This window comes from Hetaerina americana, unplaced genomic scaffold (assembly GCF_022747635.1).
Source record: "Hetaerina americana unplaced genomic scaffold, ioHetAmer1.1.p SCAF_1, whole genome shotgun sequence".
Classification (NCBI taxonomy): Eukaryota; Metazoa; Arthropoda; class Insecta; order Odonata; family Calopterygidae; genus Hetaerina; species Hetaerina americana.
Genome location: NW_027286069.1, coordinates 37,903,803 through 37,921,233, shown reverse-complemented (window position 1 = coordinate 37,921,233; position 17,431 = coordinate 37,903,803). Strand labels below are relative to the sequence as shown.

At 34.5% G+C, this 17,431-nt stretch overlaps 1 protein-coding gene across 1 annotated transcript; it reads left to right on the top strand.

Annotated features, from left to right (window-relative positions):
* Positions 1-319: 319 nt before the first annotated feature.
* ERp60 (disulfide-isomerase A3) lies at positions 320-16,232 on the top strand. The gene is made up of 10 exons (XM_071588435.1): positions 320-563; positions 702-789; positions 871-991; positions 1,091-1,319; positions 1,570-1,686; positions 2,406-2,506; positions 2,930-3,125; positions 8,481-8,712; positions 14,032-14,166; positions 15,278-16,232. Exons 1-10 carry the CDS (start codon positions 421-423, stop codon positions 15,380-15,382), a joined length of 1,467 nt encoding a protein of 488 aa, XP_071444536.1. The 5' UTR covers positions 320-420; the 3' UTR covers positions 15,383-16,232.
* The last annotated feature ends 1,199 nt before the right edge of the window (positions 16,233-17,431 follow it).

Below are 17,431 nucleotides of genomic sequence, written 5' to 3'. Positions count from 1 at the left end.
CTGCCTTTATCTAAATGCTTCCCGGGTATTTTTCTCTTACATTCTGACCACTAGAAAAATACTGATTACGTAAATTTGATAAATATCTTTTAATTAAAGTCCACTCAACAAAAATATACCCCTCAATCAGAAAGGTGGTTATTAATTACTTTTGTTCTTGTTATCTGATAAACGATATCGTTACTCGCTCAAATTGCATTTCATGAAATCGCGCCTAGATAACAGCAGTGGTATCAACCAATAAAAAACGGGCAAGTGTCTAAGTGGCCCATTCATTGGCCAATCAGAAGACGACAACACAAACCTCATCAGCCATCAACGTAAGCAACGTCTTGTTCACGTTCAGCCGGTATTCACGTCGGTGCTTCCGGGTCGTCCGTACTGAATTTCCAGGATTGCAAGCTTCATAGTGCTTTCAAAATGATTTTTAAAGTTTTAGTTTTAATAGCAATAATCTGTTTAGCTTCTGCTACTGAAAGCGACGTATTAGTATTTACGGATGATGATTTTTCTTCAAGTATCAATGAGCATGATACAGTGTTAGTTATGTTTTATGCCCCATGGTAAGTAGAGTTTTTTTATCATCACTAATAATTTGAAATTCTTACTTATTTTGATCACATGTGTTGAAATAGAGCAGACCTATGTAAACTTCGTTTTTAGCCCGTGTGTGTAACAAATGCATGTTTAATCTCGTCTAGGTGTGGGCATTGCAAGAAGTTGAAACCCGAATTTGAGAAAGCAGCAGGGATTGTCAAAGTCAATGATCCACCTATTATGTTTGCCAAGGTATACATTTTTCATTCATAACACTTAAACATTAATTTGCTTTAAATTCAGTCGTCACTAATAAATATTTATGACGTGCAGGTGGACTGTACTGATGCTGGGAAAGAAACTTGTAATCAATTTGGCGTCGCGGGATATCCTACGTTAAAAATATTCAAGAACGGTGAAGTCAATAAAGAATACGGTGGACCAAGGGATGCTGGTAAGCTTGTTACGGTTTTAATTGATGTTGGAAGCTTATATGCGATTAAAGGAAGTGCTTAGGGTAAATTTTACCTGAGCTGCTGATTGCCCGTTTCAGATGGTATCGTCAAGTACATGAAATCTCAGGTTGGTCCGAGTTCGAAAGAATTGTCATCAAAGGGAGTTCATAAAGACTTCCTTGGTAAACCTGAAGTTGGAGTTGTAGGTTACTTTGAAGGTGATTCATCATTGAAGAATACTTTCTTTAAACTTGCTGATAAACTCAGGGAAAAAGTCCGCTTTGGGCACGTATTAGACAAAGACACATTGGAGGAGGCAGCTTACAAGTAAGTCGAAGCGCATTCATAAGGAAGTAGTTTCCAAAAGTTTACTTCCTGAAGCTATTTTATATATGCATGATAAGTAAGCAACCATCTTATGCTAGCACTAGCAGTAGTCTTGCCCGTTTAATAAATGTCAGCGTTTGCTTGGTATAAATTAGATTAATTTTATTCCAACGATTGACTCTAACATTATCGCACAAATCATTGCTCCTTTTTCTTGAGTGTATGAGCACATGCTCCTTTTTCATTTTAGAGACAACATCGTCTTGTACAGGCCAAAGCACTTGCACAACAAATTTGAACCGGATTTCGTAGTTTATGATGGAGAAGCTAACAAGGATGATCTGGAGAAGTGGATTAATAGCAACTTGTGAGTATATTTACGCACAGAGTTTCGTGGTACAAAGGTGAACTAATGATGAGTAAGATGTATCCTGAAGCAGTTCGGTTTATGCATTCATTTTTCTCCGTTTCATTGGTCTTTGCTTTAATTCCATCATTTCATTGAATCACTTTGTAGAACTCGATATTTCCCTTGTAGTTGAAACGCGATTGCCTGTCGATTTGTGCATTCATTGGTATATTTTTTAATTGTCTCAGTATCATGCCAGTCACAAGACATCTTGCATTAAGGACACAAGAAACAAGTAATCTCTTAACTTTAAATCAACACTGTTATAATATAAATTTGTTGAAAGTGCCACCCTTGAGTATATTTTCAATGGTCCAGCCAAACTGTTGCTTGAATGTCTTAATCTTGTGATTAACATTTGTTGCTTTTGGCATAACTTATGGAATTCACACAGTATTTTGAAATAAAATAAGTAACTTGGTAAGTGTGTGAGGAATTACAAAGTTACTTATTTCATTTCAATATGTCATGCATAGCTCTCATGTTTATTAAAGACATTTGTCAGGATGTCATTCTTTATCAATGAAAGTTTTTTGGTTTGTAGTTTAACATTCCCTTTGTGCATGAAAGCATCAGTTGTCCCATCCTCTATTTGATTACCATTCCCATGTATTCTAAATTCAATTTTGATGCTGTCAATGTTAGTAATGTTTAAAATTGTTTTAATTTGTTTTCAGTCATGGATTGGTGGGTCACCGCACGAGAGATGCAGCTCAAGACTTCAAAAATCCTCTAATTGTTGCCTATTATGGTGTTGATTACACGCGCAATCCAAAAGGTAGAAGGCTCGGGATGTTCTTTATATATTGGTATGCAGTTCTGAAATTAAAGTCTGTGTGGTGTAAGTTGAGTGATATGAGAATTTAATGATGACGTCTTGGCCTTCCACTAGTAAGATGGTTCCTTGAGGGTCTTAGGAAGATTCCTAAGACCCTCAAGATCAATTTATTCGATCCGTATTTCTCCAGCATATTAGTGTGCATTTGGAAGAGAGCCTGGAAATTCGAAAACTTAAAGAAGTATAAATTGTCATCACTTACAAATTACAGTGCATGGACTGTAGTTTTGTTACTGCTAGTACATTCTCTAATTTATTGTTTGAAATGATTGTAAATTCAATATTGAAAGAACCATCTAACCAAGATGATTCTAGTTGAATTACTGTTGATTCATTTTATTTGAACATTTTTGCTTTGCTCAGGTACAAACTACTGGAGAAACAGAATCCTTAAGGTTGCCAAGGGATTTGCTGATGATTTTAATTTTGCTGTAAGTGCCAAGGATGACTTCCAGCATGAACTCAATGAATTTGGATATGACTACGTTCCTGGTGATAAACCAGTCATTTTTGGTCGCAATGCTGATGCACAGAAGTTCGTCATGAAGGATGAGTTTTCGTGAGTATGATTTCATGGTTAATTTTTGTATTTCAAACGTCATTCTACTTGTTAATCAAGTGCAGCACTTTTGAAGGAGAAGTGTATGCAGAAGTAAGGGTGTTTTCAGTTGCCATTGACAAGTTTGAGTGTGGGTTTCTGACTCGCCATGCTATGAGCTATCATCCATTACTTGTAACTGTTTTTGTCATTTTGATATCATGAGAGAGGATGAGTTGAAGTCACTGATTAAACCTGCTTTAGGAAAAGACAATGTACAGTTCCAATATGGGATTTGCTTATCACTTAATAATAATTGTGTGAATATGTTGGCCTCAAATTCTTTCTTATATTTTTCTGCCACCATCAGCAATTTAAAAACTGGAGGACCATATAATCTATCTATCTGCCTGAGTTTTTTTTAAGAGGCACAATTCTGCCTATTACAGGTATTTTAAAGATCTGTATAACTATGACCTTGACACTCATCTTTCATGACAGCTTTGCTAATTTTTTTTAGATATTTAAGTCATAAAATGCCAAGCAATTCAAATTAATGATTGATGTTTTCAGAGCAATTAGGATAATTCAAAGGGCTGTGAGAAATGCCATGGCAATTTTGACAGAGTCGTCTACTGATGTGCGCTGAAATGTAATACACTTATACCCAGTTTTTATTTTATTGGAATTATTTTCCTGCAAATCCCATCATTTTTATCAGGTCCCATTTTATTTCCTATTATTCAAATGTATGTGAAACTCCATGTTGACTCTTTCATTTTCTGCTTTCAAGTTAATTAGGTAACTTTGTGCTCGATTAAAAAGATTTTGCGTTCTAAAACAGTTTCTCCTGTACAAAATCTTTTAAAAAGAAACTCATGACTTTTTTCATTCAAATACACTTAAAAAGATGAGAGAAAGCAGTAATGTGAATGTGTTAGCGAAGAATTTTAATATAGTTGGCAATATAGAGCTTTACTAGTGATTGAAATTTGAGGCAATTAGGAGTTAGCTACGCAATTTATGCATTGTATTAACACCTGAGGGAGACTATTCATGTTCACATACGTTGAAAATACGAGGAATGAAATTGGATTTGACCCAAACATAATGAAGTATGAAATATCCAAGAACTGGTGACTGGCAATTGAGATCATTTTTACCACCTTGACGCAACAGATATAACGGTGATGGGCTACTGGGTTGAATGGTGAGGTAGCTCAGATTCTCATTTCTCGTTTTCCTCCATTATGGAGGAGCTTAATTATATCCTGCTTCACAGTGGAAATACAAGGCAAAAAATAGAGCATTTTCAATTGAGGATAAATAAAAATTTAAGAGAAAGTGGTTTATCGTGATAGAACCAATCTGGCCAAAGGTCCATGATTGCAGACCTCTACATTAAAAGAAGTAGTGAAAAGTTGCAGTTTGATTCTGAAGCATGTAAACCAGTGGGAATGGGTATAAAAAGAACAAATGTCAAGAAATTCAAGTATTATGAATTAGAGGGATTACTGAAAGAGTTTTTTTTTAATACTAGATTATCGAATATCCTTGCTAATAACCACAGCACAAGGAAAGGAACTGGCCCCTTTACCTTGATGCGTTTTTGTCACACTATTGGGGATTAAACTAGATAAGCTCTAGGTACACTTTTCAAACATAGGTTCATTTCTCACATTCATATTCTATGGAATTCAAATATGATATCACATTAGAGACAGGATATTCAATGTACTTGTCATTCAAAATCTCCATAAAAAATCTGATTGAATTGGCAATGAGTGTAATCCTATTTAATGGTTCAGGAATTCTATTTTTTATGCCATTAATTGACTTTTTAAAAGTAAAAAAAATTACAATTAAAGTACACTATTCCATGCCGTTGTACATTCCTTAAATTGAAATGTCAAATTGAATGTTGAATTAAAATGTCAAAGAATATAGAAGAAACAGCTTAACCCTCTTAGTGCGGCAGGCCGATATATCGGCTTTCGTATCCTTGGCGAAAAGTGCGGAGGGCCGATATATCGGCTCTTGCGTAGGCTTTTGTTTAAATCGTTGTAACTTATGGTTTTTTCTTTAATAATTTATGGTTTTTGTGCTATCGATAGGTTGAATTCCATAGAATTACGTTACTATTTTTTAAATTTTTTAGTAGCAATTTTAAATGCTTTTAAAAAAGTATAATTCTTACCATAATTTTTCGTTCAGTTTTGTACATGTCGGGAAGGTCTGCCTAATTGTTTGCTCGTTTTTTTTTTCTGAGTGGTCTTTCCACTATGAAAAGCCACTGAAAGGCTACTAATCTGTTTTCATCTGTAATCTCTTGAATGTATTGTGGTGTCGTGGTGTTGATATACTATATACATATTCAGACTTTGTTGAGACGATGGAAATGCGAGCACTGCTTTGTAATCATTTTGGTTTCTCTTTTCGTCGGTCGTATCTAATCAATTGCGCCCTGTGTAATGGATTACATTGTCAGCAGTTCTCTGTGAGTTAGAACTTAGTTTTTTCCTGCCTTTAGATTGTAAGCACATTGCCGCAGTCTCAAGGAAAGGGGAAAAGTCCCAATTTGACTCAGTGAGATCAGCCTTTTCAACAAAATCGAACTATGCATGGGCTGACAAAAAAATTAGTAACTCACTGTTTTTTTTTTATTTATTTATAATATTTTCTACATGTCTTTTTGATTCTTTATTATATTTAAATATCGTAGTTTAATTGAAAAATGTTTTTAAAAAATATTAGTTTTGTCTAAAAATCGAAATATTATTGCTAAAAAATATTCTTCAAAAATATGATACTGTAATAATTACATTTATTATTCAGATGATGTAAATGTATTACATCATTATTAACTACAATATTATATTTTAAAATAAAAAAACTGTATATGGATATCTAAACAAATAACTTCATAATGTTTTTTTTCCTAAGGTGATACATTTTCTTAAATAACACTTCGCACTTCTCACTAGTACCCCTGAAATCCCCGCCGCACTAAGAGGGTTAAGGTATGAAAAAGTGGAATAAAATACAGTTGGAGCTGCTGAATTGGTTCAGTCTGTGTGACAAACAATTGATAAAGTTTAAAAGTAGCATTCTCACTTTCTAGGAGAAACTTTTAACTCTCCAATAAATCATGAAAAATTGTTCCTGTTAATACCCACATACTAGGTTTGTAAATGCATACTAAATAAAATAACATGTCATTAATGAGTGTTCTTCATGCTGCCAGTGATGTATTATGGTGTTGTCAAATGCATATTTGAAGGGTATAACTGATAGACAAAGATGTGCCATGGACAAGAGAACAGTGACTGCATGGCTTAGCACCCATAATTTAAAAATATATAATTTCAGAAATAAAAAAGAAACTTTAAAAAGTTGCCATGTCTATTATAGGTTGATATGAATGAACAGAATGGAACAATTATTAGCCGTCTAAGGCTATAAGCCACGGAATGAATATTACAAGGCTTAACCTACTTGATGTTCATACATAATGCTCGTTAGACTTATTGAATAGCAAAGGAAATATTTGATATTTATTTGATTTGTCATAACAGTAGAATGAATAGGCACAACTATTGAAACTTAAAAAAAATATAATAATGCTGATGGTATTTTTACTTAAGCAAATCCCTGCTTTTCTTTAATGGTTGATTACCAGGAAACTTTGACATATGTTCCTATTGTAGGTTCTATTTTAAATTAAAGATGTGGATAATCTTTGTGCAACCATGTGGATTTGCCTGTAAAAACTGGAAGTAGTTATGTACTTCCAGTAATGGAATTGGATCTTATAAATTTGGCAGTCATCTGCTGGAAAAAATTGAAAATTTTGAGGATATTGGAAAAGGTCAATTGCTAGTACATAAATTGGAAATAAGTCATCAGTTTTTCAGAAAATTTCAAATGAGCGTGGGAGAACTGTTGTTGACCACACCCCACCTTGCAACACTTCAAAGCAAATGTTCCAAATGAAGTAATGAACAACTGATTCTGTCTACTGCATGAGCCATCACCATGCAACCCTTGTTCATCTTTTTTAACCCTCACATTTTCCAGAAGTTTCAAATCTCGATTACTAGTTTTGTGCCTGAATGCAGTTAGCATTTGCAATTAGTAAAAATTAACTGGGGATAGAATAATTCTTAGACGATTTAATATTAACAGGACTGCAGGAGGTGCTTCGTGACTTTTAATGGAGTCTTCTGCAAGTATGCATTAAAATGCGGGAATTGTCAATGTGACTTATTTTTACACTTTGAAATTCCTGTGAGTTAATATTTTTTTTTCCAATCTTGTTGCAGTTTCCCAAATCATTTGTCATCTGTATTCTTGCAGACCCCCCCTTGAGTAATTTGCAAGATTTAGCCTGCGGAATTTCTATTCTTATAGATGCCCCTGGTCAGATAACATTCTCTCATGTCTAAATGGCAATTCTGCATGATGAATAGAATGGTTTCAGGCATCACTTTGTGGAAGCGATTCATTTCAGAAAATAAATACTTGGTTATTCCACATGTTTTTTTTAAACGCAACCTGGGTTTCGACTTACATGAAAATGAAACCAAGGATCTTGATTTATAATGTCATTAATTATAAATATTTTGGGTACTTTTCCGTATAGTTTCACTTTTTCTGAGCCAAGATACGGGTATCATTGCTATGTGAAGATATCTTTTTGCATTACTCAGGTCTAAGTTTTTCTGTGTGCCTCGGCCAGGAGAAATGAAGGAATAATCATCTTGTATAGTTTACTCAAACATGCTGGTTTTTAAATTTTCCATCTTGAAATGAATTAGGCATTTATTCGATTAAGAAGAATGTGCTGGCACTGACAATGGGTGGTCTAGGGTGACCTTTTTCATGAGGGTTATTGAAACATCTGTATTTCAATGGTGTTTTTTACATTTTTTGAGAGATATTTTGCTGAATGGTAAACATAGTAAGAGTGCTCTCTTGATCCATGTGTTTGTTCAGGTGCTGCACTGGCTAATATTCGGTGTTCTAAGACCTACTCTTTTTGTAATTTTTTGCAGAAGTTTAATGTGTACACATTGGAAAAAGGTAGACACAATCACTTCCGGTATTGCTATTGAAATTATGAAGTTGAATTTCTGCATCAAATCAATACATTCCTTTATGGAGAGAATTATAATACTTGGGAATCACAACTTAAGATTACAAAATAATGCTATTACCAAATAGTAGCACTATTTATATTTTTTGTGTTGTCATTGGCTTTTGTTGTGTTATATGGGAGACAGTGTATACTGATCCTTTTTGTCTATCACATATGAGTAAACATGTATCTAAATGGGTGACTTGATCTTATAATATCATTTCTTTGATTTTTAACAGAATTGAAAACTTTGAGAAATTTTTGAATGAACTGAAGGATGGAAAATTGGAGCCCTACATGAAATCTGAACCCATACCAGAGGATAACTCGGCACCAGTCAAAATTGCTGTAGCTAAGAATTTTGATGAAATTGTCACTGACAACGGAAAGGACACCCTTATTGAATTTTATGCTCCCTGGTGTGGGCACTGTAAAAAGTTGGCACCAGTGTTTGATGAGTTGGGTGAAAAGGTGAGTTCCTATTTTATTAATTTTGCTTCTACAATAGAGCTCCAAGTAGGTAACTGACAGGCATTGGTCCCTGTAAGAGGAATCCTCTCTCCTTACATCCACCCCCATTCCTTTCACTCCCATTGCCGTGCTAGTGACTAATGCCAAGTCATCCACTAGGGAAAATTTTTTATATCCCCCTTGATCAATTAATATGCATATGTAATGAGCATAAAATTGCGTTTAAGGAGTCTCAAAAGTGGATCTTCTAAAGCATCGCTCTGTTATTGCTGCCCGAGTGAGTGACTGCAAATACTCCTTCAGTCAACATTTGAGCAAAGCTATATACATTGATTTTAGAACAGTGCTAAGAAGTACTAGAAAGAATATAGAACATTTCTTTCCTTTCCGGCTATTTAATTTTCCTTCATTCCTCTCCATCCCCACATCTCAGAAATCTCCAATGTATGATCTGTCTCATTGGTCAAGCTTAAAGTGAGCAAGCCATGCAATGAAATGCTTCATACTTAAGTTTTCACTAGCTTTTTCCTTATAGCTTAAGTTGTCTGTCAACAACTCCTGCCTCTTTGTAAATATCCTTAGCCAATGCCATTATTCTTTTGATATTCTCTTTACTTAAACTACCTTCTTGTATATCACTTCTTAAATAAGTGAACTCATTGACCCATTTTAGGTTATGTACCCCAACCCTTGTACCTTAGCCTTATCATTTCTTGAGAAAGGTATTACCTTCATTTTCTTAAGTTCAGCTCTCATCCCCATACAAATCACACAGATTCTATTGCAGTCCTTTAAGTAACAATTTAACCCAGATTCACTAGTGCTTGATTACCCACTTCAGATTTGATAAGTTCCCCACCTATTTTTATTCCCGTTTCTCAGTCATTCCCAGCTTTTGTTACCAGTACTACCCATTCTCTCATTTCACTATCTGTACTTCTGTAGTCTGAGATACGTAAAGGTTGTGGATAAGTTTTCTGGTCAGTGTGCTTCTATCTTCTTCAAAATGTTCATTAATCGTGCCCAGTTTACTCTTTCTTCTCAAAAACTACCAATCGTAAAAATGCATCATACATCACTTTGTTTGCATTGAAAAGGCTGGTCCTTATTGTAGAACTGAAATTTTTTTTAAATTCTGGGGAAAAATAAGAATCATTCTGAGGGACCCAAAATACCTTAGCATGGGATATTTTGAGCTGCTTATTTCTTAGCTACTCCTGTATTTTGATATTGATATTGCCATTTGAAATGTTTATTGACTTCGCTGAGTTTCAGGAATTATACCATTAGGGAGTACTTCTAGGAAAATAGCTGAGTGTGTTTATTACCCTTAAAGGTAAAAGCATATGCAGTCGAACCTCGCTTAAGTAGGACCTTGCTTAGCAAGTAATTTTCATAACAGCTAAAATTTTGCATAACAGCGATAAGGAGAGTTGATTTGTGGATTCTTTGCTCTCCTACTTCTGCAAATTCCTTTGTCTCCTACTTCTGAACTTTTCTGCCAGCATCTTAGCATCTTGTGTTCAAACATTTTAAGTAATTTTTTCTGTTAAGTTTAATAATATTTTGTGCATAGTTTTAAAATTGGCGCCAAAGATAATTCCATTGGAAGACATCCATTAGAGAATAAAAATAAGTGAAAATGAAAGTAAAATCGATAAAAAGTGGGAACAAGGTGTGAGCATGGCTGATCTATTACATACGTAAACAATCTGGTAGCATCAATGATTGGCGTTTTCTTCAAGAACACGGACAGGGCTAAGGAGATGTTTCAATTAGAGTGACAAGAGTATCTATGCAATGGTTATGTATTCTTAACGATATTGAAAGGTTGCTTTGTCATATGCATAAACAGAAAGCAATTGCAATGTGACACCATTACCAAGGGTAAAAATGGTGGGAAGGGAAAGTAATTTTCACAGACCTCACTAATAAGATGTCAGGATCATCAATGGCTGAACAAGTATTTAAGGGGAGCCATGCATGGTTCAAGAAATTAACGAGAAGAACGGTCATCCAAGGCCTTGTAAAGCAGCAAGCTTGGAGTCAAAGGCAGCTGAGAACTTCATCAGTGACTTCAAAAAGCTTGTAGAATCTGAAGGTTACCTATGACATATTACTAATTGTGTTGAGACAGTTCTCTCCTGGAAGAAGTTGCTGAAGCAAACCTATATTTCTACACAACAGTAAAAGAGAATGCATTGCGTGATGGCGAGGCAATTAAAGGCTGTATCACACCGCTAGTTTGGACAAATGTGAGTGGTGATTTGAAAACAAACCCCTGTTTGTTTATCATTCAGAAACTCCACAATCCTTTAAGAAGTGTTTAGTCCAAAACAGGAGGCTAAATGAGATGTGGAGGTCTCGATAAACGTTTGCACCATACCATGCAGAGCAATCATACTAATTAACCAGTGCTGATGCACAGAATAAATTTATTTAATGGTCATTCTGTCTCATTTTTACCAAATTTTGCGTCAGCGCAAATCAAATGTTTCTTGACAACTTTCAATGAAAAAGGAATTAGATACGTATCAAAAATAAGAATGTATTTAAATTATATTTTGCTTTCACAAATGGAGTTTGCATTCCTGGTTGCTTCATTCCGTGGTAGAAAAAGGTGGAATCATCAACGATACTGAATAATGAATGCATAATTTTCTTTGGATAAAACTTTTACATAATTTATTTTTTTCTTGGAACACATTATTGTATTTTACATTACGTGTTATGCAATAAATTGTTTCACTGAATGAGCACTTTGCTTTAAGAAAAAGATCGCAGAATGGGTAAGGTTCCACTGTATTTGGTTGTGTGAGGGCAAATGTATAAATAAGTCAGAATAGAGCATGAAACATCCAAAATGTTGTATTTACTACCTTGATCAAAAAGTTCCCGGAATAACCACCATGTGGCGTTCCCATCGTTCCGATTTGAGTTCTGTTTTTTTTGCTAAATTGGTACATCTGTTGTTGATATTCCCTTTAAATCTTAGTGTCATAACTTGACATTTGCAAAAGTTACGGTTGGTTTTCGGTATGTCCATCAGTGCTTCCTGCGATTTTTCCATTACTTCCTCTCGGCTGCTAAAACGCGTTCCCCGTAATGGTTTTTTAACTCGATTGAACAGAAAGAAGTCACAGGGAGCCAAATCAGGTGAATTCGGTGGCTGTTGGATGGTATTTGTTGCATTTTTCGTCAAAAAATTACGAATAATGATAGCACTGTGCGACGGTGCGGTATCATGGTGCAAAATCCACGAGTTTTCTGCCCACATTTCTGGTCTCTTTCGGCGAATTGCTTCACGCAAACGTCTCATAACGCCCAAATAATACTCTTTGTTTACTGTCTGGCCTTCTGGCAAAAATTCATGATGCACTACACCGTTGTAATCCATGAAAACCGTCAGCATTGCCTTCTTTTTTGACTGAAAACGACGTGGTTTTTTTGGTCTCGGCTCATTTGGTGAACGCCATTCACTTGCCTGATGTCTGGATTGCGTGTCGTACTCATAAACCCACGTCTCGTCTCCAGTAATGATCCTTTTGATGAATGTGGGATCGGATTCAGCCTCGCAAATCATGTCTTTTGCGACGTCAACACGGTCTCTTTTTTGCATGAAATTGAGGTCTTTTGGCACCAACTTTGCTGCTACACGACGGAAACCCAAATCATTAACCACAATGTCTTGGGCGGATCCATAGGCAATGTTCAAGTCCTCCGCTATTTCTCTGATGGTTAATTTGCGGTTATTGACCAACATTTCTTTTACTTTATCAATTTTTTCACCGACTTTCGATGTCGATGGTCTGCCACTGCGTTCATCATCTTCGATTGACTCACGACCACTTCTGAACCGCTCGTGCCACTGGTAAACGACCGTTTTTTTTAGAGAATCGTTGCCGAAACACTTTTCCAACATTTCCAACGTCCGTGCGCCACTAAATCCGTTTTTTACGCAAAATTTAATACAAGTTCGTTGTTGCAAATTTAAATCCATTTCTGCAATTGTAAAAAATCGCCAACACACACAGAGATAGATGTACTCTTGGCTACGTAACTTTTGCAAATGTCAAGTTATGACACTAAGATTTAAAGGGAATATCAACAACAGATGTACCAATTTAACAAAAAAAACAGAACTCAAATCGGAACGATGGGAGCGCCACACGGTGGTTATTCCGGGAACTTTTTGATCAAGGTAGTATATAGGGGGGGGGAATGTTTGATTCCATTCCAGTAATGAGGTGGAGGGCATAGAATACAACCTATACTTAATTGTTTGTTTCTTAGATGTTAAGAAGGCATTCAGTGGAGTGAATTAGGTAGAATTAATAAATGTATCACAGAAAACAGGAGTATATGGAGGGATTGGAGACTTATCCACAATCTGTACATGTCTCACACTGCTCAGGGGTGAATGGCGGATGGAAAGTCTGGATAGGCAGTGTTGGGAAGACGAATAAGGGGTGTCCATTATCACCTGTGCTTTTCTGTATTTATATCGAGGAAAATGTTAGGGGCAAAGGAAAAACTAAAGATAGGAATGAAAGTAATGAACAATTTATAAAATCACATAGGTTAGTGGATGATCAAGTCTTAGTAAGCCAGTCAGATAAGTGATTGCAAGCATTTCTGAGTGCATGAGAGTCTGTTTATAGGTATGTAATAAGAATGTGTGCATAGAGTAAAGGTACTGCTGTTTATAAGAAAGATTATAGCGAAGTTATTTACAGAGATTTATTCCCTTTTAAGTTGGTCGGAATTGCATTTTTATTTTTTTCTTGGTCACTTAGCCAGTTGTTGCAAACCATCCCATTTAGATTTTATCTAAATGGGATGGATAGATAGATATAGATGCCAATAGATATTCCCATATAGATATTATTTAGATGCCAATAAAATTGTAGGATATTTATAATGCAAATGTAAACTGCTGTATGCAAAAACAACAATGGAATGGATTTTTGCAATAGTTTTGCAATTATTTTAACCTTTTCACTATTTTCATGTTTTATTTTATGAGATAATCTTTAATGTGAGTCTAATTGGTTATTCATTTTATTTGGACTATCAAGGCAAAAAATTGTAATAAGAAATGTGCTCACATAATGGAAAATAATGTTCATATGAAAAATCAAACTTCATATGATTTGGTCATATATGACTATAATGTTTTCTTACTGGTACTGAATTAAAAGTTGTTTTCAAAAAGCTCTCATTTTTTTATTTTAATTTCAATAACTTCTACCAAAAATTGCATTGTTTCTTATGCTGAAGTATGATTAACAGAACACATTATTTATCAATGATTTCCAGATGGCCGGTGAAGATGTCGCAATTGTAAAAATGGATGCCTCTAATAATGATGTACCAGCTCCTTATGAAGTGAGGGGCTTCCCCACGCTTTATTGGGCACCAAAGGATGACAAAGCACATCCTTTGAAATATGACGTAAGCTGAAATTAGTAAAATATAATGGAATTCTGGAATTCTTAAGTTTTATTGCCACACCAAAGACATAAATCTATCTCCGTTTCTTTAGTTTTGACTGAATTAAGTATTTGGCTTCATATTGATATGTTTTCAAGGGAAATGTTACCATATCCTTGTTTTTTTTGCCCCCACTTTGAGGCTAATTGGTGAAGACGGGATCTAAGTTTTACCTTGTAATTTCTTATGGGTTCGCCAATCAGTTAAAATTTTTAATGAAAAAATCAAAGGTCCTCCTGTGCACAGGATATGTATTAATAGTTGGTAAAACAAGAATTTGAGTTCTAAATTGTGAAATGCACTGCCATGTAATTATTTGGTCACAGTTATTCCTTACCATAAAAACTACTGCCACAGCTCCCTGCTTGTTTCAGTACAGTAGTAAAAGCAAACAATTTTAGCAGTACCATTTGGGATGTACCTACTAATGGTGAAAGTCGTCCCGTACTCAAAATTTCTTTATTGGTGATAATGGTTAATACCTTCAAAAGATTAAAAAAAAAGTTTCTGGTATCACTTAGTGGAAAATCTTCGTATTGAAATTGAAACTAAACAACTTGGCTTTTCCAAATAGAAACATTTATTTACTACCTAGGTTTCTGATGTTATACCATAACGAAACCTAGGTAGTAAATAAAAAATTTTTCAATGTGGAAAAGCCAAGTTGTTTAGTTTCAATTTAAACCTTTGAAAGATTTAAGTTTAAATTCTTTGTAATTACAAGTAATATGTATCAATTATTTAAAACTTGATAACTGACACTAAAAATCTTAAATTGTGTCTTTTAGTTCCTTTTACTTGTGAATATACATTCAACAGTAGTTAAATAAATTTAAATAATTTAATTCATTAAAATTTTAAATTATTTTGCTGGAATTAATTAATCAGCATTTAATAATGATGAAAAAACTAAGGTCAATATATACATGAGATATGTAAAATAAAAACAATTTGTAAGTGAAAATTCGAAGGTTGGCCAATAGATAAGTGTGCATTGTAATTTAATTTATCGTTATTTCCTTAATGGCTGTCTGCATTTGAAATTAATTTGTATATCATTTCACCTCAATAGGGAGGACGGGACTTAGATGACTTCATCAAGTATATAGCTCAGCACACAACATCAGAACTTAAAGGTTATGACAGAAAAGGTAAAGCCAAGAAAGAAGAGCTGTGAAGTGATTTCCTTATATTGAGGAAGTGAATAAATATTCATCCAGTGAAGGTTAAAGTCAAGGTGATAATGTGATCTTGTGTGAACACTCCTTCAGTAGGATGGACTAAAGAACTTGTTAACCTGTTGGACCTTATCATTCCATTGTGCAAGGAATGCAGTTATGAACACCATATTTGGCTCCAAAATTAGCTTACTCCCTGGTTGTGACAGGGCGTTAAAGTTCGACCTGAATGTCTTGATTTCAACATAGCCATGGTGGGGGATAAAGTTTTGTAACAAACAACACAATGAATTTTTGTAGGTTTTGATTTGAAAAGACAATTAAAACATTTGATACTCAAAAGTAACAGGTGTCATTTTTGACTGAAAGTTGATACATTTGTTCCTAATCATTGTCTAGCTTTGTAGCTATTGTTAATTGGTATTATGCAAGAATAGTTATTTATTGCGTCACTGTTTTTGTAAATGGGGTCTTTGCTTTGAATGCATGAATTCTCTAATACTTCTGTATTCATTCGGCCGCTGATAGCTTCATAATGTTTTTCATTGAAGAACTGAGGAAAAAAAGCATAGTTATTCTGAAGGATGTTCCGCTTGTCTTTTCAATCACTATGGAGTAGGTAGTCAGATTTCAAAGGTGGTGTCATATGTTTTGAAATTAGCAATTCATTCATTGAATTGCTATTTAATTGCAGGTGAAAACATTTGATGGGCCCTGAAAGCTATTTTCGGTGCATATAGCTTGAAATTTTTTGTACCTGGAAGTACTTCTTGCAAGGTGAAACTCTGTAATGGTGTACATGAACACCGCCTGCTTAAAGTAATAAAAATATCATTTCATTCCATTTAATCATGAATTTTTTCATTGGCGAGTGCTTATTTTTAATAATTCCAGTGGCATGAGATGATTATTAATCTTTTGATTTCAAACTAATCAAACTGCCTCTCTCTTCAGCTTTTTTATTAGGGTGACATTATGAAAGGAATTTGTATTTGTACCAATTAAAAAAGTTCTCTTTGTATTACTTACTGTAGATTTATAGATGTGAGAAATGTTTTCACATTAATACTTAATAGCACTAGGTCACTTGTGAAAGGGGTAACGTATTCAATGAAAAAAGAATAAGGTCCCCAATAAAATAATTTGGCAAGCCATAGGATTTCACAAACATTTGGAAACCAATTTGATGGCCCAATGATGGCTGGTTCAACTCTTAGCTGTTAGCGGTTTCATTCTGTTCTCAAAACCTAGTCTAAGGCCTAAGGCTCATCGATTTTTGGTGGTTGTCATCACCATGTGTGGTGATCAAACTTTGTGAACATTTTTATACTGAAGTTATATATATATATTTATACATATATATATATATATATTTATATATGTATAAATATATATATATATATATATATATATATATATATATATATATATATTATATATATATATATATATATATATATATATATATATATATATAGATCTTCAGTAAAGTAGTCCATTATGCCCTGCAGATCACCACAAGAGAATATGGGAAGAGTATTAAGACACCAGATTTTCAAAAGGAAAGAAAGAAGTACACAAAAAAAGTGTTTTCAAATGTGACTGCTCCTCTCATTTTTTGTGATTGTGAAATCTGCAAAGGAAAAATAAATCCTTTTTTATGTTCAGTCGCTCATATGTTTTGCTATGCTTGTCTGATGTAATGATTTAGTGTGGGGTACTAATGATTAGTGGCCATATAACGGGGTTGAAATACCAAGATGGTGCACTGAGAGACAAGGGTGATGTGAAAAGTTCTCAGCCTATTGGTGAAAATAACATTTTATGTTTTTAAAAAGTTTAATTTTCAACCTAATGGTTCTAGTATTAATAATCTCATCCAGCTGTGTTCCAGGGCCATTATCCCGTAACGGTAGTATTTTCCCGGAAGTGCTGTCAAGCACTAGTCCTTAGCCATTATTACTTCTTGATTTGATGGAAAGCAAGGAAACTTTTGAATTTTCAAAAGAGGTGGAAGTTCGATAAAGCCAAATTTGGGGAATTAGAGT